This window comes from Hemitrygon akajei, chromosome 29, assembly GCF_048418815.1.
Source record: "Hemitrygon akajei chromosome 29, sHemAka1.3, whole genome shotgun sequence".
Classification (NCBI taxonomy): domain Eukaryota; kingdom Metazoa; phylum Chordata; class Chondrichthyes; order Myliobatiformes; family Dasyatidae; genus Hemitrygon; species Hemitrygon akajei.
The window spans coordinates 32,126,408-32,150,122 of NC_133152.1; the positions used below are offsets into that span (position 1 = coordinate 32,126,408).

At 41.8% G+C, this 23,715-nt stretch overlaps 1 protein-coding gene and 1 long non-coding RNA gene across 2 annotated transcripts in view; one reads left to right on the plus strand and one right to left on the minus strand.

The window, feature by feature from the left end:
• Positions 1–14,925, plus strand: part of LOC140718413 (tumor necrosis factor receptor superfamily member 5-like) — a 33,680-nt gene extending 18,755 nt beyond the window's left edge. Inside the window, exons 7-10 of the mRNA XM_073032127.1 lie at positions 2,969–3,132; positions 6,326–6,386; positions 9,753–9,810; positions 13,806–14,925. Of these exons, the coding sequence (XP_072888228.1) occupies positions 2,969–3,062 (94 nt within the window). The 3' untranslated portion in view covers positions 3,063–3,132; positions 6,326–6,386; positions 9,753–9,810; positions 13,806–14,925. The remainder of the gene's footprint in view (positions 1–2,968; positions 3,133–6,325; positions 6,387–9,752; positions 9,811–13,805) is intronic.
• LOC140718414 (uncharacterized) lies at positions 7,101–23,430 on the minus strand. Its single transcript, XR_012096682.1, has 3 exons — positions 22,941–23,430; positions 16,145–16,954; positions 7,101–7,497 (listed from the first exon to the last, which is right to left on the minus strand). It is a non-coding gene; the product is annotated as an uncharacterized lncRNA (long non-coding RNA).
• Positions 23,431–23,715: the final 285 nt, after the last annotated feature.

Here is a 23,715-nt window from a genome sequence, read left to right on the forward strand (position 1 = left end):
CAAGGGACAAGACACACTTTATGGAATCTTGGTGTTGCTGCTTCATCCATTTCAATTTTGGCCTTCATGCCTTTGAGTTTACCAATACCCTTCTCAAATATCTTCTCAATAGCATTAAGCAGCTGTGGCAGTCTCTGGTTGGTGCAGTTGCCTGTTGATGACACATTGAGAGTTTTGATTGGGTTCCAGTCTAGTTGAAGTTTTCTCAACCATTCTTATTTTCAGAAAGCATTTGATAAGGTGCCAAACATGAGGCTGCTTAACGAGATAAAAACCTATGGTGTTACAGGAAAGATACTGGGATAGATAGTGACAGGCAGGATGCAGCGAGTGGGAATAAAAGGGGCCTTTTCTGGTTGGCTGCCAGTGACTAGTGGTGTTTCTCAGTGGTCAGTATAGGGACCGCTACTTTTCACATTGCTTGTCAAAGATTTTGGATAATGGAATTGATGGCTTTGTTGCAAAGTTTGTGGATGATGCAAAGATATGTGGAGTAGTGGATTGCTGAGGAACCAATGCGATTGCAGCAGGACTTGGACAAATTGGAAGAACGGGCAAAAAAGTGGGCAGATGGAGTAGTGTTCGGAAATGTACAGTAATGCATTTTGATAAAAGGAACAATAGCGTGGACTATTATCTAAATGGGGTGAAGGTTCAAACATCAGAGGTTCAGAAGGACTTAGGAGTCTTCATGCAAGATTCCCAGAAGGTTAGTTTACAGGTTGTGTCTGTGGTAAAGAAGGCAAATGCAATGTTGCCATTTATTTCAAGGAGAATATAATATAAAAGCAAGGAGATGATGCTGAGGCTTTAGAAGCAGTAGTCAGGCCGCACTTGGAGTATTGTCAACAGTTTTATGGGCCTTATATCTCAGAAAGGATGTGTTGTCATTGGTGAGTCCAGAGGAGGTTCACAAGGATGATTCTGGGAATGAAGAGGTTAACATATGAGGAGCATTTGGCAGTTTTGGGCCCATACCCAGAAAAATTTAGAAAATCTCATTGAAAGCTGCCAAATGTTGAAAGGACTAGACAGAGTGGCTATGGAGAGGATATTTCCTATGGTGGGGGTATCCAGACTAGAGGGTATAGCCTCAATTGAGGAGTGACCTTCTAGAACAGAGGTAAGGAGAATTTTTTTAGGCCAGAGAGTAGTGAATCTGTGGAATGCTCTGCCACAAACTGCGGTGGAGGCCAAATCTATGGGGATATTTAAGCCAAAAGTTGACCATTTCCTGATTGGTCAGAGCATCAAAGGATATGACGAGAAGGCAAGTGTATTGCGTCCCTTAAATACAAGAAGATGTGTTGATATTGGAGAGGGTCCAGAGGAGGTTCACAAGAATGATTCTGGGAATGAAAGGGTGAATGTATGAGGAGCATTTAATGGTTCTGGGCTTGTACTCATTGGAGTTTAAAAGAATGGGGAGGGGAATCTCATTGAAATCTGTCGAATGTTCATAGGCCTAGATAGAGTGAGTGTGGGGAGGATGTTTCCTATAGCAGGGGTGTCTTGGACCAAAGAGCACAGGCTCAGAAATGAGGAACATACATTTAGAACAGAGATGAGAAGGAATGTCTTTAGCCAGAGGGTAGTGTACCTATGGAATTCATTGCCACTGTTGGCTGAGGAATCCAAATTATTGAGTATATTTAAAGTGGAAGAAGTTGGTAGGTTTTGATTTGTCTTGATGTTAAAGGTTATGGGAAGAAAGCAGGATTGAGAGGGAAAATAACCAGCCATGATAGAATGGTAGAGCAGATTTGAGGGCCAAATGGCCTAATTCTGCTCCTGTCTTATAGTCTTACACTTAATCAAGTTATTCAGGTACAATCTTCCCTCAACAAATTTATTCATTTACTTGTTTAGAGAGACAGTGTGGCGTAGGTCTTTCTGGCCCATTCTGCCAGCAACCCACCAATGTATCTCTAGCCTAATCACAGGACAATTTATAATAATCAATAAACATACTAACCAGCACGTCTTTGGACTGTGGGAGGAAATCGGAGCAGCTGGAGAAAGCCCATGCATTCCATGAGGAGCACAAACTCCTAATCGAAGACTCTGGGATTGAACTCCGACACTTCAAGTTGTAATAGTGTTGGACTAACCACTACACTACCGTGGCAGCTCCCTATGACTGTGATCTATGACTGCATCTTTTATAAATTCTCACCTTGTTGACCAAAACCTATAATGAGACTATTTACCAGCATTAACAGCCTGGTATATATTTGACTCCAGAGCCACAGAAATACTGTATGGTCGACTCTGAACAGCCCTCTAAATTGACCCATTGGGTTCAGGGGATATTAGAATTGGGGATAAATACTAGATTTCTAATTGTTTGTTTTCTTCTTAGGCTGTCTCTCAGCATTGAGAATGACTTATTATCACAACTTCAGTTTCCTCATTCCTCGTGTCTGTTTCCATTTGGATTGGAAGTTCTTAACCGATATCCCTCTCTTCCCTTTCCATTTATTTATATATTAGGGGCTTTTGGTCATTTCCCAGCAGACCAGACTGTATGACGTTACCAAAACATAATAGCATTACAACACATTACACATACAAAGGAACTCAACTGTCCCTTAATGTCTACATTACTTTATCACATCAAGCTTTCTCTTTTCCCTGGGAAGTTTATTTATCATTCTTTATACAGCAATCGACACTGGCACAGTGGGTGCACCCTCCATGAGTCAGAGGTCGTGGGTTCACGTAAAATTTCCAAGACGTGCCCCTCAAATCTAGGCTGATGTTCCAGTGCAGTTTCTCGGGAGAGATGTTAAATTGAGACCTTGTCTGCCCACTCAGGTGGAAGTGAAAGATCCTTCAGGCTGTTGACCTCTTCCTGATCGACTCAGATTTCAGTAACAGATCAATTGTAACAGATTTATTGTAATTAAATTTAGAGCAACTATCGCAGGTGCTTGTATGGATTTATGTTTTTCTATGTCTTCCCCAGATGTGAAACACTCAAACTTAAACAGGTTGAACCAGGGAGTGCTGAAGCTGATGTGAAATGTGAAGCAGAGCGCAACAGGACAATTGCTGTTTAAGTTGTGGCTGTTGTAATTCTGTTTGTCATCGTGGCATGTGCTTTTTGGAGGAAATGGAACTGTAAAGCAGGTATGTAATTGAGTTACTGTGTGCATAGAACATAGAATATTACAGTACAGATCCTTCAGCCCATAATATCATGCTGACTTTTTAATCTACAACACAACCTTCTTTCCTTTAGCTCAATATATGATTAAAATATTCTGCACAGAGCAGCTTCCAATTAGTAGAACAAGGGGAGTGAAAAGAATGCCTATATGATCTAAACTTAGCTGCTGGAAATCTGAAATGTAAACAGAAAAGTTTGGGAATAATCTGTTAAAAAGGACCAATGTCCATATTATATATTGCAGACCTTTCATCAGAACTGGGATAGAGAGAAAAAAAAATCATATAAGTTTTAGATTGGAGATAAAATTACAGGGAAGAATAGCTAGATCAAAGAGAAGATCTGTAAGAGAGTGAAACCACACTTGCCAGATGATAAATTGTGGTCAATATGTTTATGGTTGCATGTTGTGTTAAATTTCCTGCAGTTCTCTTGCTGCCTTTGAAACTCTGTTTATCTCTGTTTAAACAGAGTGAGGTGATGCTCAGTGAGGGGAAACCAGCATGGGGATGAAACCAGTGATAAAGTATAATTACTGAAGACTGAGAAGAAGATTGGTGCGGGAACGTTCAAGGAACACGTGCATGCAATAGTGTAAAATAGGAGTGCAAAACAAGAAATCTTGATCTTGAAGATAGGGTTCTGCAAGAATACATCTCATTTCATTTGGTTATTGCAGATTTCTGGATGGTGAAAAGTGTGAGATAGAGATATCTGTGGACTACTGTCCCAGCAGATAAGGAGTAAATGGAAGAAATACCAGTTGCTGCAGTATGAAAGAAAGAAAGTGGCACAGCTGAGGGTTTAGGTGAAGGAAGATGCTGAACCAAGCATCATTGCAATACACCAATAATCAGCATCCTGGGAATACTGGTAGATCCAAATCCTAGAACATTGAATTGATCAGGTGTAGAAAAGACAGGGGTGTCATCAGAAAGTTGCATTTCACAGTAGCATGAAAAAAGTGATCATATTTAAGCAGTGAAGAACAGCTCAAGCCTGAGTCCCAGAGGCGAGCTCGAGGAAAGGCAAAGAGAAACTCTTTGAGATTATGTAATATATCTTGTGTACACAAATGAGGTGTAATGTTGGGGAGTCAGTGCTGCACAGTATGGTTGGCAGGACCAGGGCTGATGAGGAAGAGTATGGATGATAAGACAGGATGCTTTCAGGTAAGCTGTCATTGGTGATATTGAATGATAAGATATTTCTGTTTTGGGCTGATGAAGTCCCAGATAAACATGATGAGAATGTGGAATGTGGGACAACATTGGATTTTTAAAAAAGGAGGGAGAGAGAAACTGGGGAATTATAGACCGGTTAGCCTGACATCGGTGGTGGGGAAAATGCTAGTCAGTTATCAAAAGATGTGATAACAGCACATTTGGAAAGCGGTGAAATCATTGGACAAAGTCAGCATGGATTTGTGAAAGGGAGGTCGTGTCTGACGAATCTTATAGAATTTTTTGAGGATGTAACCAGTAGAGTGGATAGGGGAGAACCAGTCAATGTGGTATATTTGGATTTTCAAAAGGCTTTTGACAAAGTCCCACACAGGAGATTAGTGTGCAAACTTAAAGCACACAGTATTGGGGGTATGGTATTGATGTGGATAGAGAATTGTTTGGCAGACAGGAAGCAAAGAGTGGGAGTAAACGGGACCTTTTCAGAATGGCAGGCAGTGACTAGTGGAGTATCGCAAGGCTCAGTGCTTGGACCCCAGTTGTTTACAATATATATTAATGATTTAGACGAGGGAATTAAATGCAGCATCTCCAAGTTTGCGGATGACATGAAGCTGGGCGGCAGTGTTAGCTGTGAGGAGGATGCTAAGAGGATGCAGGGTGACTTGGACAGGTTAGGTGAGTGGGCAAATTCATGGCAGATGCAATTTAATGTGGATAAATGTGAGGTTATCCACTTTGGTGGCAAGAACAGGAAAACAGATTATTATCTGAATGGTGGCCGATTAGGAAAAGGGGAGGTGCAACGAGACCTGGGTGTCATTGTACACCAGTCACTGAAAGTGGGCATGCAGGTACAGCAGGCGGTGAAAAAGGCGAATGGTATGTTGGCATTCATAGCAAGAGGATTCAAGTACAGGAGCAGGGAGGTTCTACTGCAGTTGTACAAGGCCTTGGTGAGACCACACCTGGAGTATTGTGTGCAGTTTTGGTCCCCTAATCTGAGGAAAGACATTCTTGCCATAGAGGGAGTACACAGAAGGTTCACCAGATTGATTCCTGGGATGGCAGGACTTTCATATGAAGAAAGACTGGATCGACTAGGCTTATACTCGCTGGAATTTAGAAGATTGAGGGGAGATCTTATTGAATCGTATAAAATTCTAAAGGGATTGGACAGGCTAGATGCAGGAAGCTTGTTCCCGATGTTGGGGAAGTCCAGAACGAGGGGTCACAGTTTAAGGATAAAGGGGAAGCCTTTTAGGACCGAGATGAGGAAAAACTTCTTCACACAGCGAGTGGTGAATCTGTGGAATTCTCTGCCACAGGAAACAGTTGAAGCCAGTTCATTGGCTATATTTAAGAGGGAGTTAGATATGGCCCTTGTGGTTAAAGGGATCAGTGGGTATGGAGAGAAGGGTTCTGAGTTCGATGATCAGCCATGATCATACTGAATGGCAGTACAGGCTCAAAGGGCTGAATGGCCTACTCCTGCACCTATTTTCTATGTTCTTATGTTTCTGTGTCTAATGTGAAGATGGAGAGTGACATGGAAGGTGATTTGAGAAGACCATAGAAGACATTTCGACTGTCAGTTGCTTTAAGGGGGTTTGTCTCTGCTAATGGAGCAATAATAAATATCACAGTAATCGAGGCTGATTTAACGATTATGTCCATGAAGGAATATTTCTCAAACATAGTTCAGCTGATGGAGAAAGGCAGAGATGGTCCAGCCAATGGATCTGCAGGTGAACGAAGATGAAATGATCAGAGTTCTGCCCATGTTGGGAACCACAGAGTCCTTGTGCCATTTATGATAATGATGAGAGTCAGTGTAGGACATCATAAGGGAAATATCATGTTACATTCATTTTCATAGACAGAGTGACAAAACAATGACAAATCAAATACCACTTACAAAATGTGATTTTCTAAACCAGTGATTATAATAATTTGTTTACCTCTGCAGAATCACAAAGCAAAACCAAATTCGCAGAAGTGACGAGCTGCTTTAGGTTAAAGTCGGAGATGTGAGTATGTTCAGGAACCCTTCAAATATTTCACAGAGCACATTCGGAATTTTTTTGCAGTTTTTATATTGCATCTGTATTTCCCATTGCTGGTTCACGTTGTGTTGAAGTGGCTGCAGTAAGTCTGTGTCTTAATTGAATTTTTCCACACGTAGTAATTTTTGATCAACTGGTCTCCTGAAGATGTAAGTGCTAAGGAGTCTGCTTGGCTCAAATCTTTTCTTTGTGCCAGGTTCTCTCTTTGATGAAAGGATCAATAAGTAATTCACCCTGATGCCAATGTGGTTGTGATGACTTCACTTTAATTACAGCTCAGTGCATTAGTTGCAACTAACAGCATCAAATTACATAAATATTGCCATCTCAGTGCTGGTCAGAAGAGTTGGCAATATTTCCCAAAGGTGGAAATACATACTTGGAGATGCGTATCATCTCACTCCTGACGGATTAATGATTCTCCTACTTCCTGTGCTTTTTCGGGGGAATCGGCAATGGCAGATGGAATATGGTGTGGGGAAGTATATGGCCATGCACTCTGGCAGAAGGAATAAAGATGTAAACATAAGAGATAAAGATGTAGACTGTTTCCGAAATAGGGTGAAAAACAAGAGGTGCAAAGTCCTTGTACGGGATTCCCTAAAGGTTAGTTTGCAGGTTTAGTCAGTGACAAGGAAGCCAAGTACATTGTTAACATTCATTTCAAGATGACTAGAATAAAAGAGCAAGGATGTAATACTTAGGAATTATAAGGCAATGGGAGTATTGTGGGTACATTGTCATCTCAGTGTTGGTCAGAAGAGTTGGCAGTATTTCCCAAAGGTGGAAATGGATTGCAATGTCTGTCATTGTATAACTGATGGATTAAGGATTTTCCTTATTTCTGTGCTGTTTCTACATTTCAAATACAGAAATGATTCCAGTATGTCACAATAATAACATACATAAACATGTACAGCCATTGTAAAAATCAATTATCAAACCTAAGGTAACATGGATGTGTGAAAAACACGACAATTAAAATGTTTATCACACATAAGCATCCCGAACATCAAAAATCAGTTTCTTCAGTCAGCCTAAAAGGGTGGCATTCATCATGTGAACAACTCAGCATCTGTGTAAAGAGAAACAGTTAATATGTGATGTTGAAAACACTTTATCAACATGTTAACTCTCTACCCATGGATGCTGTTACCTACAGAGTGTTTCCTGCAATTGTGCATTTTATTGCCTTGTCAGCATCTGTAATTTTTATTTTGATTTTCCTTCAATATGCTGTGTTTCTTTGTACAGAGCCTATAAAAAGTATTCCCCCCACCCCCGCCCTTGGAAGTTTTCCTGTTTTATTGTTTTACAACATTGAATCACAGTGGATTTATTTTGGCTCCTTTTGACACTGATCAACAGAAAAAAAGACTTCTGCATCAAAGTGAAACCAGATCTCTAAAAATTGATCTAAATTAATTACAGATATAAAACACAAAACTTATTGCATAAGTATTCATCCATTTAATATGACACACCAAACCATCACTGGTGCAGCCAATTGGTTTTAGACAACACATAATTAGTTCAGTGGAGAGGAACTTAGCAGGAAAGGCAGCACCTATGGAAAAAAAAATACAGTCAATGTTTTGGGCTGAAACCCTTCGCAGGACTGGAGAAAATAGCTGTGAAGTAGATTTGAAAGGTGGGGGAAGGGAGAGAAAAACAACAGGTGACAGGTGAAACTTGGAGGAGGAGGGATAAAGCAAAGAGCTAGGAAGTTGATTGGTGAAAGAGACAGAAGGTCATGGAAGAAAGAAAGGAGGGGTGGGGAGGAGCACCAGAGGGAGAGCACCCAACGTAGATTGAGAGACCACTTTACCAAGCATCTATGTTTTGTCCACCAGAACAAGCGGGATCTCCCAGTGGCCACCCATTTTAATTCCATTTCCCATTCCCGTTCCGATATGCCCATCCACGGCCTCCTCCACTGTTTTTGGAGACCTGCGTGCATTCAAGGTGTTTCAATTAATTGTAGTAAAAATACACCTGTATCTGGAAGGTCCAACTGGTGGTGAGTCAGTGTCCTGGCAAAAACTACACCATGAAGACAAAAAAAAAACATTCCAAGCAACACCGCAAAAAGGTTATTGAAAAGCACAAATCAGGAGCTGGATACAAGCAAATCTCCAAGTCACTGGATATCCCTTGGAGTATAGTTAAGTCAATCATCAAGAAATGGAACAAATATAGCAGAGCTGCAAATATGCCTAGAACGGTCCATCTCAAAGTCTGAGTGACCATACAAGAAGTGGACTAGTGAGAGAAGCCACCTAGAGGCTATAACAATTCTGGAGGAGTTGCAAGCTTCAGTGGCTGAGATAGGAGAGACTGCGCATACAACAACTGTTGCCCGGGTGCTTCACCAGTCACAGCTTTGTGGGAGAGGGGCAAAGAGAAAGCCACTGTTGAAAAGAACTCAAACTAAATCTCAGAAGTTTCCCAGAAGGCTTGTGGTGACTCTGAAGTTAGTTTGGAAGAAGGTTCTAAGGTCTGATGAAACCAAAATTGAACCTTTTTGGCCATCAGACTAAACACCAAACACTGCACATCATCAAAAACACACCATCCCTACCGTAAAGCATGGTGGTGGCTGCATCATGCTGTGGGGATATTTCACTGCAGCAGGCCCTGGAAGGCTTGTGAAGGTAGGGGGTAAAACAAATGCAGCAAAATACAGGGAAATCCTGGAGGAAAACCTGAGGCAGTCTGCAGGAGAACTGCAATTTGGGCAAAGATTTGTTTTCTACCAAGACAATGACCCCAAGCATAAAGCCAAACCTGCACAGGAATGGCTTAAAAACAACAAAGTTGATATCCTGGAGTGGCTAAGTTAGCGTCCACACCTCAATCCAATTGAGAATTTGTGGCTGAACTCTCATGATCCCCATGCAATCTGACAGAGCTTGAGCAGTTTTCGAAGGAAGAATGGGGAAATTTTGCAGTGTCCAGATGTGCAAAGCTGATAGAGACTTCTCCACATGACTCCAGACTGTAATTGCTGCCAAAGGTGCAAATTCTAAATACTGACTTGAAGGGGGTGAATATGTATGTGATCAATTATTTTGTGTTTAATAATAGCAATAAATTTAGGCCAATTTGTAGAAATTTGTTTTCACTGTAATGCGAAAGAGTCTTTTCTGTTGAATGGTGTCAAAAAAGCCAAATTAAATACCTTGTGATTCAATGTTGTAAAACAAGAAAACATCCGGAGGGGGAGGGTGAATACTTTTTATAGGCACTGTAGCTTTAGATGTGATTCCACAATTTGATATTAACTCTTCAGAATATTCATAGCATCTGATGTATCACATTTATTTGCAGATGACCAAAAATGGACTACAATTTGAATCCATCTGATGTAAATATAACCTGTAATAAAGTGAGTAATGCAACCTGAGATTGACAAATTACTGACAGGAAGCAAAGAGATGACAAATACAAAGTGTGTTTTCACATCACTCTCTCCTGTTGAGAATATTGCAAATATCTCAAAAGTTACAATTGGGCTCATAAAATGAAAGGACAAGTGAATGGAAGATGCTTCATAATGCTTTAAACTACCAACGATCAGGGTTCAATTCTTACTGCTCACCAAAAATCACCAAAGTTTGGTATGTCACCCAAGACACTATCAGATTTTTGCACTTGTACAGAACATTCAAATTGGTTGCATCACTGTCTGGTATGGAGGGGGTCCACAGGTTTGGAAAAATCTGTAAAGCATTGTAAACTCAGCTAGCTCCATCATAGGCACTAGCCTCCCCACCATCACAGACATCTTCAGAAGGCGATACCTCAAAAAAAGTGGCATCCATCATTAAGGAACTCATCACCGAGGATGTGCCCTCTCCTTATTACTACCATTAGGGAGGAGATACAGCAGCCTGAACACAGCACATTCAACATTTTAGGAACAGCATCTACCCTGCTGCTAGTGTCCTGGATGGTCATGAACATAACCTCAAAACATTAGCTCTCTTTTTCTAGTAATTTGATTAATTTTTTACTTATAAATTACAATAAGAAATACTGTGTATATTTCTCTGTAATGTGGCTACAAAACAACAAATCCAACAATATACTGTGTAAAAGTATACATATATGTGTGTATATGTACTGTATGTGTTTGTATATATAACCTGTTACGTACACGTGACAGTGGTACCCTTGTCACGTGACTGGGGTTGAAGTTATACTGGACTTGAGGTAATGGTCATGTGATGGTGGAGTGACATCATTTTCCCGCCAGTAGAGGTCATGTGACAGGTTTTTTTTTACAGGGTATAAAAGGAAGACCCACCCTGTCAGGTGGGGCAGTTCGTGGCTAGATTTGCCAAGATGACTTCATGTCACTGCGTGATTTAATGTGATGACGCAGTTTAGTTGAAAAATGAAGTTTTATATAATGCCTAAAGTTTAAAAGGTCATTGCCAGCAGTTTCTTTGCTGGTGGAGAGTGAAGATAAAAATTTGGAAGATAAAGATCGAGGAGAATCGATTTTCAACGGTGGAAAGTTCAACCTTGTGTGATCCTCATTCGGAAGGATTTCATTGACTGTTCTCGTGTTAATCTCCGCTGGGATAGCGGGAGATTGAGAATAGTGTGGAAGGAAGGTCAGTGCCTTTAAGCCGTTATATTTCATAAAATTCTTCGTGGGAAAGTTCGACGCCGGGAATCGAAGGACAACGACGTGGAAGAGAATTTAAATCGCTTTAAAAAAAGTCTCTCCTTTTAAATGGACTGTGAGCTTTTGAACTTTCGGCATACCGCTTTAAAGAACTGTTTTTTTCAATACCGCTTTAAGAACTGTTTGAACTGCAACGCTATTAAGAACTGTGAATCTGCCGCACAGCAGCTGAGTTCCAGTTAAGCTAATGTTTGTTTACTTTTGGGGGGTTTGTTTTCAGTGTTTAATAAACGTGTTATTTGTTATAAAAACCCTTGCCTAACTCATATATATTTATTGTTGCCTGAATACGTAACAAACCATATAACAATTACAGCACGGAAGCAGGCCATCTCGGCCCTTCTAGTCCATGCTGAACACTTACTCTCACCTACCTGCACTCAGCCCATAACCCTCCATTCCTTTCCTGTCCATATACCTATCCAATTTTCTTTAAAATGACAATATCGAACCTGCCTCTACCACTTCTACTGGAAGCTCGTTCCACACAACTACCACTCTCTGAGTATAGAAGTTCCCCCTTGTGTTACCCCTAAACTTTTGCCCCCTAACTCTCAACTCATGTCCTCTTGTTTGAATCTCCCCTACTCTCAATGGAAAAAGCCTATCCACGTCAACACTATCTATCCCCCTCATAATTTTAAATACCTCTATCAAGTCCCCCCTCAACCTTCTACGCTCCAAAGAATAAAGACCTAACTTGTTCAACCTTTCTCTGTAACTTATGCGCCCAAAACTCACAGTTATGCGAGGAGCACTGCTTTCCCACCAATACAAGTCACTATGCACACCTCACCGTCTCAATCCCACCAGTCTCACATTGGTTTTGGTAACGTATGGATGCGTGATCTTGTGCTCTTAAACTTTTGTTGGTTTTACCTACGGTACAGCGATTTTGTGCTTGAAATATTTAACTATGCCGCATAATTGTCCGATGTCATGTCCTGGGCCATCAGCTGAGCGGCAGAGAACCGCTTTAACACTTGAAAAAAGTTGGAAATTATAAACAGCGCGGCATCAGCTGAAGGTAACACAGCTCTGGGATGCTGCTGCCGGGAACAGAATCTTGCCTTTAAAGTTCTTTTGTTGCTTGACAATTTCTCCATTTAAATAATTATTCACATTATGCATTGACTACAAGGAACGTCCCCCCGCATATAACAAGGATAGGGTGTACAGTGTATAGCTAGGGTGCCTTAGACAATTGTTCACTACTGTAGTAATTTTATGTATTGCATTGTAATGCTGCTACTACAAAAAAAAGCAAATTTCATGACATGTGAGTAATGATAAACCTCATTGTGATATGGGTCACTATTGTGGACTGAGCGTGGGAAAGGGGCAGACAGACTGGTTGGAAAAAAGAGGAAGGGAGAGGGGAGGGAGTGGGAAGCACTAGAGAGGCATTTTGCAATAATCAATATTCCAATTGTTTGGTATCAAATTACCTTGCCTGCTGCCTCAGGGCTGGATATGTCCACACCCATGCCACCCCCACCCCAGCACTCCTCCTGTGCCATTTGTCTCACACCCCCAACCCCCCAGCCCATCAACTTCGCCACTCCCAACATCCTTTGTTATCGCCAGACTTACAAAGTTGCTCTCCGCACTGTGTTGACAAATACAGTACTGTACCTTAGCTATATACTATATATGTGCCTAAGACTTCTGCACGGTACTGTACATCAGTGATATTAAATCGGATTCTGCCGTCTGAAAGGAGTTTGTACAATTTCCCTGTGACATACGGGTTTCCTCCCATATTCCAAAAATGTAAGTTGTGGATATGCTATGTTGGTGCCGGAAGCACAGTAACGCATGTGGGCTGCCCTCAGACTACGTTGGTTATTGATGCAAACAAAACATTTCACTGTAAATTTCAATGTCACTTATGACAAATAAAGCTCATCTTTAAAATCCCACTCCCAATGGACAAAAGGTGAGGGAAACACAACTACATGGGGACAAGTTGAAGGATCTATTGGATTTAAAGGAAGTGGCTGCAGAGCTAATTGCCATATTAGCCGAATTTTTAAAAAACTCACTAAATTTCAAAAGCGTAATAGTGATTGGAAAACGCCAGACTCCATTGTATGGAATGGTGTCGAAGATGGCAAGAATTTTGTGGTTGACTTAGGGTATTGAATTGTATATTCTGTTTAGTTTATTACTTTTGTGACAGAGGCAGCAAATATTTTAAGGATCAAGGATAAATAAAAAAGTAAATTTATTATCAAAGTACATATACGTCACCTTACACAACCCTAAGATTAATTTATTTGCAGGCACGAATAAATATTGAAACACAATAGAATCAATGAAAAACTACACACAATGACGGACAAACAACAAATGTTCATAAGAGGACAAATCATGCTGTTGCAAATAAATAATATTGAGAACCTTAGTTTTATAGTCCTTGAAATGAGCCCATAGGTTGTGGAATCAGTTTAGAGTTGAAGTGAGTAAAATTATCTGTTCTGTGCTCTGATTAACTGATGGCCCAATTAACCAGATTCCACTATATCTTTAATCATGAATAAAGTTTGAACTGAAAGATTAAGAAAGCTATGCAAAATTTGACTGGCAGCAGGGCGAAGTCAAGATGGTGCTAAACGGCGACTCCTTTGCTTGCTTGAAAACAGCTCTATTTCTATCTTTGATATCTCTCTTTTTTTCCTTTTCAGGGTGGGGGGCATCTTTTGAAGACACTGATATGGAGTTACACTCTGACTTCTGTTCTTTGCGGGAATGGGACCTGCTCTCAGGGCCTCACGCCCGGCCGCTTTTTGATATCCCAAGGATGCGGCCTGGTAAAGCAGCATGCCTTCACGGTTCCGGGAATGTGATGATTCTAGTCCAGTGCCCCTGACTGAAGCATAGCGGGGGAATACGGAACATCGGGAGCAGCTGGTTAGCTGCTGGGGGCTGTATATCCAGAGAGTTGTACAAGTGCCAACTCTATGGGTGCAGAGCTTGGAAAAAGCGACACAAGACTTTTAACATCCTAAATCAGCGAATTGTTTGTTACGTCTCCCCTCTTGCTGTGAAACAGGGACACCTCTTTTTCCCTTATTAGAGAGCGAGAGAGCCTGTGGTATGTCGAATTGACCGGGTGAACAAGAAGTTTTGGGGTACTGCAAGTCTGTGTCTATTGATGCTTTGCTGCACGCTTGAGTGCTCGGTGGAGGGTGCTGATGCTTTTTTGCTGGTGGTGGAGGGATCTTGTACATCTTTTCAAAATTTTTTTTATTCTTTCTTACTTCTCTTCAAATATTTGTATATTTGTACACTTGTAATGCTACTCTGACACTGTAATTTCCTTTGGGATCAATAAAGTCTATCTATCTGTCTACTCTCTCTCTCTCTCTCTCTCTCTCATTTTCAACATCCAGGCAGACATTCCTATCTCCCAGCCCAACATCACCTCTCCTCATCATGACTTGAACTTTAATGGGATCTGGTTGCCAATGTTATATAACTATATGTTATAATTATGTGGTTTTTGTCAGTTAGTCTTTTATCAATTATGGTATTGTCTGCACTGTTGTAACTAAATGTTAACTATAACTATGTGGTTTTGTGTAGGTTTTTGGTTTGTTGGGTGGTAGTGCTGGTCTCTTGACTTGGTGTGTCTGGGTAGCCTTGTTTTGTCTGATGGGTTTGGAGTTCCTTTCCGGGGAACGTGCTAAGATGGTACCATGCTATTGATACGCAGCAGCCTCTCTGGACTGGGGATTACCAAACGTTATGTTGTTTTTGCTTGTGTGGTCTGTTTTTCGCGTGCTTTTTTGTGATATCATTCCGTAGGACATTGTCTCATTTTTTAACTGCATTGTATTTGTGGTTTCTAAATGACAATAAACTGAATCTGAATCTGAATTAGCTCGGCACACACTGACCAATTGTAGTTTCATTAGCTGACAAGCCATCGCTATATTTTTATCCTCCAACTTTGCAGCTCGAGTTTGAGCTGTCAATAGTGATTCTCTTAGAATAATACAGTGCTGACTGAGATCTTCCAATTTATTCTTGAGACTTGCTATTGTTTTATACTGATGTCTTACAATCGCTGCAAAAAAAAACAGACAGCACCTTTTCTTCTGGGAAAACCCAACAATGTAAGTATAGGAACAATGTGATGTCCCATTTAGCCCTGGCAAAATCCAACTGGTCTGATCAATCTACCGGCATTCCATAACCCATCAGTGAGTTAGCGAGACTTCCAAAGCCCTCACTATTACCTGTTCACCCTGGGACTCTTGCATCTCTCATACTAAGGGTCCTCTCTTTTAAATAACCTATTAAAGAAATGCACTTCCGCTCAAAACAGCACCAAATGTAATGCTGAATCAGGTTCGCAGGTCCAGCGACTGAGACAGAAAGCACCGAGTTTGAATAGGTGTATTAATCATACATTTACAAATAAAAATTCAACCAAACATTTATGTTCTCCAAGTTACAGACACTACAAAGCTGAACATTCAACAAATAAACTTAGCTAAAAGTGTGCACAGGGCATGCCTTCTCAATGGGTTGCCTTAAACCAAAGAAGAGAGACGACCTCGCACTTGTGCTTCCCATATGCCCAGGATATTTGAAACTCGACACCAGGCAGCTATCCAATGGGAAAAGGAGCTGCAGTTTCTAAACTAAACAATCATGTCGGAACTTTCGACAATCAGAATACCTATTGAAGACACGTCCCTCCCCCCCCCCCCCCCCCCACCACAGGACAGTAAGCTACGTTTAAAGGCAAATAACAATTTAAAGCAGAAATCATTTTTTTCAGGTTAGCATATATCAGGCCTGTTGTTACAATATGGGGGCACCAGCAAGTATACCATAACCAAGAGGGGCATTGGCAAGTATGAGGGTGCTTTGGGGGGGCATTGGGCTAAAAAAGTTTGGGAAACCCCTAATTAAAGGACAATTTATAATCTACTAACCGGTACATCTTTGGAATGTGTGAGGAAGCTGGAGCACCTGGAGGAAACCTAGAAGCAAACAGGAAGAACATACAAACCTTCTTCTTCCGGGCGCCAGCGATCAACGATCCACGGGTGACGTCTTCCAGGTAGACAAAACTTTCCAATTATTTCACTTCTTCTACGCCTTCCACTTGTTGTTTTGGTCTTGTTTGTGTTACAGAAACTGTTGGAGCCTGTGGCATACAGTTTGTATCTTAATCGAAGGATTCAGCACTATGCTGTATCTGGAGAGCTGCCTCGTGGAGATCAGAGATGGGGTGAGGGGGGCGGACCCAAAAAGGTCCAAAATGCCGACTCACGGAAAAGGTCCGAGATTAGGCGCAGGGTCATGAAAAACTCCACATCAAAGCGACGAGGAAGACTGAAGCATCGAAGTGAATGTGGAGGGGGTCAGCAATGGCTCGTTGTGAGATGGTCGGCAGCCAGATCGGAGGCAATCAGACCCGGGTCGGCAGTCATTCTTTACACAAGGACTGAGTTAGTGCGGCTACTATCCTGATATGCAGCAACAAGACGTTCTCCATATTCTGAGATTTATGTGATTATTGGACTGTACTTTATATTGGTTTGCTACAGTTTTCCAGTGTTTTCTTTCTAATGGCTGATTGGTTGGTAGGTGATCAGTTACTTTTTCAGTGTGTGGGAAGAGGTTGGGGATTTGTTGTAATTGTTACTGTTCTTTTCTGCGAGTGAGGGGGGTGGAGGATTGCTTTTGTGGCTGTTTTTTGCTGCAGGTGAGGGGGAATTTTGGGGTTTGCGAGTTTTGTTTCTTTTTCATGCCAGTTGGAGGGAGATTGGTGTCTTCTGTCATCAACACTCATGGTCTTTCTGTATTTAACGGCTACCTGGAATAGACAAATATCAGAGTTGTACTTAAATTGAACAATAAGATGAACCTTTTAACCTTTGATTAATGGTAGTTGGTGGACCAACGTAAGGTATTTTATCTTCATCTACTGAGCATCATTCAAGCACACCCAGTACTTTTCTTCCAGAAAGTCTTCCTCTATCATCCCTTTCATATTCGTGTCACTACAACTCCATATAGAAATGTGAGTATTAAAATCCCCTGACCATTAGCTAACAAACTTCTAGCATTCCATTGTAAAAAAAAATGTGAGATAAAATGCAAAGAGGACTGAAGGTGTTATATTTGAATGCATGCAATATCCAGAATAAGGCAGGTGACCTTGTAGTACAGTTAGAGATTGCCAGATATGACGTGGGAATCACTGAGTCATGGCTGAAAGAAGATTTTAGTTGGGAGCTTAACATCGAAGGATACACATTATATCGAAAGGACAGGCAGGGAGACAGAGGGGGTGGGTGGTCCTGTTAGTTAACAATGAAATCAAATCCTTAGAGGTAACATAGGATTGGAAGACGTCGAATTGTGGGTAGAGTTAACAACTTGGAAAAGTTAAAAGACCCTAATGGGGGTTATTTACAGACGATAGGAAAAATAAAGAGATATTAGAGATAGAAATAGAGCTGTATCCAAAGATGCAAGCAAAGGAGATGCCGTTAGGTGCCATTGTTCTCCTAAGCTCCTTAGGAGAATGTGGGGTACAAATTACAATGGGAGATAGAAAAGACAATTACCCTTTTGACATTTAATTTTGGGGATTTCAATATGCAGGTAGATTGGGAAAATTAGGTTTGTGTTGGATCCCAAGAGAGATCATTTGTAGAATGCCTATGAGATGGCTTTTTAGAGCAGCTTGTGGTTGAACCCAATTGTGGAAAGGCTATTCTGGATTGGATGTTGTATAATGAATCGGATTTGATTAGGGAGCATAAGGTAAAGAAACCCTTAGGAGACAGTGATAATAATATGACGTAATTCATCTTGAAGTTTGAGAGGGAGAAGCTAGAGTCAGATGTATCATTTTTGTGGTGGAGGAAAGGAAAATTACAGAGGCATAAGAGAGGGGCTTGAGAAAGTTGATTGGAAGAGGACACAAGCAGGGATGACAGCAGAACAGCAATGCCTAGAGTTTCTGGGAGCAATTCTGAAGGTGCAGGATAGATACATCCCAAGGAAGGTGTGGTATTCTAAAGGCAGGATGACACAATTGTTGCTGACAAGGGAGGTCACAGAAAACATAAAAGCAAAAGGGCATATGATAGAGGAAAATTAGGGGAAATTTAGTGGATTGGGAAGCTTTTAAAAAAGTCATAAGGATGAAAAAGAAGGTAAGATAGCAAATAACATCAAAGAGGATACCATAAGATTTTTCAAATATATAAAGAGTGAAAGAGAGGCAAGAGTAGGTAGTAGATATTGGACCACTGGAAAATGAGGTAGTAAGAGATGGCAGAATTCTGAAAGAAATGGCAGAAGTTATAGTAGAGGCTTTGATGATAATTTACCAAATTTTTCTCTGGACTCTGGGCAGGTCTTGGCAGATTAGAAAATGGCAAATGTCATGCCACTGTTCACAAAAGGATATAGGCAAGGCAGGTAACATAGGCCAGTTAGTTGGGAACATCTGTAGTTGGGAAAATGCTTGAAGCTATCATTGGAGAAGAAATAGTGAGGCATCTGGAAAGAAATGGATCCATCAGGCAGATGCAGCATGGATTCAACAAAGGCAGGTCCTGTTTGAGGAACTTATTGGAGTTCTTTGAGCAGATAACGAGTGCACTGGATAGAGGGAAACAGATGGACGTTATTTACTTGGATTTCCAGAAGGCTTTTGATAAGGTGCCGCATCCATAAGATAAGGATGCACAGAGTTGGGAGTGATGTATTAGCATGGATAGAAGATTGGTTAACTAATAGAAAGCAGAGAGTTGGGATACATGAGTGTTACTCTGGTTGGCAATCAGTAGTGAGCAGCGTGTCACAGGAGTCGGTGCAAAAGTGAGTGCAGTTGCTTTTACTAGGGGTAAGGTGGTTAGGAAGCTAAAAGGGCTGAAGGGAAGTAAGTTATCTGGACCAGCTGGACTAAACGCCAGGGTTGTGAAAGAGGTAGCTGAAGAGAATGTGGAGGCATGTAATGATCTTTCAAGAATTTTGACATGACTCTAGAGGACTGGAAAACTGCAGCTGTCACTCTTCAAGAAGGGTGGAAGGCAAATGAAAGGAAACTACTGGCCAGTTAGCTTGACCTGAGTAGTCGAGAAGATGTTGGAGTTGATTGCTAAGGATGAGGTCTCAGGGTACTTAGAAGCACATGATAAAATAGGCCAAAGCCAGCACAGTTTCATAGAAACATAGAAAAAATACAGCACAATACAGGCCCTTTGGCCCACAATGCTGTGCCAAACATGTACTTACTTTAGAAATTACCTAGGGTTATCCAGAGCCTTCTATTTTTCTAAGCTCCATGCACCTATCCAAGAGTCTCTTAAAAGACCCTATTGTATCCGCCTCCACCATCATCGCTGGCAGCCCATTCCACGCACTCACCACTCTCTATGTAAAAAAAAAACAACTTACCCTTGACATCTCCTCTGTACCTACTTCCAAGCACCTTAAAACTATGCCCTCTTGTGCTAGCCATTTCAAACTGGGAAAAAGCATCTGACTATCCACACAATCAATGCCTTTTCCACCTCCATCAGGTCATCTCCGTTGCTCCAAGGAGAAAAGGCCAAGTTCACTCAACCTATTTTAATAAGGCATGCTCCCCAATCCAGGCAACATCCTTGTAAATCTCCTCTGTACCCTTTCTATAGTTTCCACATCCTTCCTGTAGTGAAGTGACCAGAACTGAGCACAGTACTCCAAGTGGGGTCTGACCAGGGTCCTATATAGCTGTAACATTACCTCTCAGCTCTTAAACTCAATCCCTTTTAATGAAGGCCAATGCACCATATGCCTTCTTCGCCACAGAGTCAAACTGCGTAGCGGCTTTGAGTGTCCTATGGACTCAGACCCCAAGATCTCTCTGATCTTCCACACTGCCAAGAGTTTTACCATTAATACTATATTCTGCCATCATAATTGACCTACCAAATTGAACCACTTCACACTTATCTGGGTTGAACTCCACCTGCCACTTCTCAGCCCAGTTTTGCATCCTATCAATGTCCTGCTGTAACCTCTGACAGCCCTCCACACTATCCACCTTTGTGTCATCAGCAAACTTACTAACCCATCCCTCCACTTCCTCATCCAGGTCATTTATAAAAATCACAAAGTGTAAGGGTCCCAGAATAGATCCCTGAGGCACACTACTGGTCGCTGACCTCCATGCAGAATATGACCTGTCTACAACCACTCTTTGCCTTCTGCAGGCAAGCCTTTAGGGAAAATCTTGCCTGACAAATCTGTTGGAATTTTTTGAGGAAATAACAGGCAGTATAGACAAAGGAGAGTCAGTGGATGTTGTTTACTTGGATTTTTAGAAGGCCTTTGACAAGGTGCCGCACATGAGGCGCAAAACAAGAGTCTGGGGTATTCCAGGAAATATACTAGCATGGATAGAGCATTGGATGATTGGCAGAAGGCGAACAGTGGGAATAAAGGGAGCCTTTTCTGGTTGGCTGCCAGTGACTGGCGGTGTTCTGCAGGGGTTGGTGTTGGGACTGCTTATTTTAACATTGTACTTCCATGATTTGGATGATTGAAGTGATAGCTTTGTGGCTGGGTTTGCAGACAATACCAAAATAGGTGGAGGGTCAGATAGTGTTGAGGAAGCAGGGAAGCTGCAGAGGACATTGACAGGTTAGGAGAATAGGCAAAGAAGTGGACATTGGAATACAGTGTTGGGAAATGTACGGTCGTGCACTTTGGTAAAAGGAATAAAAGTGTAGACTGTTTTCTAAATGGGGAGAAAATTCAAAAATCCAAGGTGCAAAGGGACTTGGGGTCAAAATGCTTAAAAATTATTTTACAGATTGAGTAGATGGTGAGGAAGGCAAATGTGATGTTAGTATTCATGTTAAGAGGACTAGAATATAAATGCAAGGATGAAATATTGAGTCTTTATATGGCACTGGTGAAGCCTCACTTGGAATATTGTGAACAGTTTTGAGCCCCTTATCTGACAAAGCATGTGCTGAAACTGGACAGGGTTTAAAGCAGGTTCATGAAAAGGATTTCTGGAATGAAAGGGTTATTGTACGAGGAATGTTCGATGGGCCTATGCTCACTGAAATTAAGAAGAATGAAGGGGTATCTCATTGAACCCTATTGAATATTGAAAGGCATAGATAGTGTGGATATGGAGAGGATGTTTCCTATACTGGGAGAGTCTAGGACTAGAGGGCACAGCCTCAGAACAGAGGAATAACCATTTAGAACAGAGTTAAGAAGGAATTTATTTGTCAGAGGGTGGTAAATTTGTTGTCACAGGCAGCTGTGGAGGTCAAGTCATTGAGTATATTTAAAACAGTGGTTGATAGGTTCTCGATTAGTCAGGGTGTGAGAGGTAATGAGAAGGCAGGAGAATGGAGTCAGTGGGGTTAATAAATCAGCCATGATGAAATGGCCTAATTCTGCTCGGATGTCTTGTCTAGGAAAAGATGTGTCAGCATTGGAAAGGTTCCAGAGGAGATTCACGAGAATGGTTCATAGAACATAGAATAGTACAGCACAGTACAGGACAGGCCCTTCGGCCCACAAGGTCCCCCACCTTAAATTCCTCCATATACCTGTCTAGTAGTCTCTTAAATTTCACTAGTGTATCTGCCTCCACCACTGACTCAGACAGTGCATTCCATGCACCAATCACTCTGAGTGAAAATCCTTCCTCTAATTGCCCCTTGAACTTCCCAACCCCTACCTTAAAGCCATGTCCTCTTGTATTGAGCAGTGGTGCTCTGGGGAAGAGGCGCTGGCTGTCCACTCTATCTATTCCTCTTAATATCTTGTGTACCTCTATTGTGTCTCTTCTCATCCTCCTTCTCTCCAAAGAGTAAAGCCCTAGCTCCCTTAATCTCTGATCATAATGCATACTCTCTAAACCAGGCAGCATCCTGGTAAATCTCCTCTGTACCCTTTCCAATGCTTCCACATCCTTCCTATAGTGAGGCGACCAGAACTGGACACAGTACTCCAAGTGTAGCCTAACCAGTTTTATAGAGCTGCATCATTACCTCACGACTCTTAAACTCTATCCCTCCACTTATGAAGGCCAACATCCCATAAGCTTTCTTAACTACCCTATCTACCTGTGAGACAACTTTCAGGGATCTGTAGACATGTACCCCCAGATCCCTCTGCTCCTCCACACTACCAAGTATGCTGCGATTTACTTTGTACTCTGCCTTGGAGTTTGTCCTTCCAAAGTGTACCACTTCACACTACTCCGGGTTGAACTCCATTTGCCACTATATGTTCAATATACGTATACTGTAATTGATTTATTTATTATTAGTTTTCTTCTATATTACGTATTGCATTGAACTGCTGCTGCTAAGTTAACAAATTTCAGGACACATGCCAGTGATAATAAACCTGATTGATTCTGTAATGGTATGAGGAATGTTTGATTGCTCTGGGCATATAGTTGCTGGAGTTTAGAATGGTGGGGAGGGGAGAGGATCTCATTGAAAGCCACCAAATACTGAAAACCCACCCATGATCGAATGGCGAAGCAAAGTAGGTGGCAAGATTGCCTAATTTTTCTTCTGTGTTTTATGGTCGGTGATCGGGGTCGGGGTCGGGGTCGGGGTCGGGGTCGGGGGCTCGCTTCGCTCTTGTTTATTTTTACTTTTGCTGTCCGGTGGTGATAAGGGCCAAGTTTCCTCAGAATTGGGACAACACATGGTTCCTTTTCATGCCAAGAGCGGTTCGGTCCGCCAGCGTTCAAAGCCACTGACGGAACCAGAATGAAAAACCGGAATATTTGATGATTTCCTACGAAACTATGCGCTTACCGGCACCATGGTGACACGGCTTCCCTTGGCGACGGCCCGTTGGAGTTTCGTGGAAGGATGGAGTCGCGGCCACGGAACGAGAACTCGTTCCTTAGCGACGGGGAGTAGTTGCGTTCACGGCCCCCGGCGACAGCAGTGGTCCCGGGCCGGCGAGCACCCCCTTGGCGACGGGGAGGAGTGGCGGTCACGGCCGCCCTATCGTCACCCGATGCGCCGTGTTCGTTCAGGCCTGTAGCACCTAACAGTCATTTCTTCTGGTCAGTGATTCATTTCTTCCGGAGACCTCAATTGTATATGTTCCGGTTTTTAATTTCTTCTAATAATAATGTTTCATGGCGGTTGGCGGTTCGTAAGGTGCATTGCCGCTCCTACTCAGCAACATACAAGCAAATACTTTTCTGACTTCAAGTCTGCCATCACCTTTCACATCTGTAACTTCCCGAGGTACAATGAGCATTAAAAATCCCCTGGGAATTATTAGCTAGCAAACTTCTAGCATTCCATTGTAAAGTAAGAAGAAAACCCTATTAATAGCACAAGAGTTACTCAGCAGGGCAGGTTGCTAGGTTACCAGGTTACTACCCCCTTGCCTAGTGAGCCTTTTTCTAGTTTACAACTTAATTTTATGGAATTACCTAGAGTACATTGTTATAAGTATTGCTTAGTGATAGTAGATGTATTTAGCAGATGGATTGAAGCTGTTCCTACAACTAATAACACCGCTGTGACTGTTGTGAAAATATTGCTAAAATAAATAATTCTTCACCATGGACTT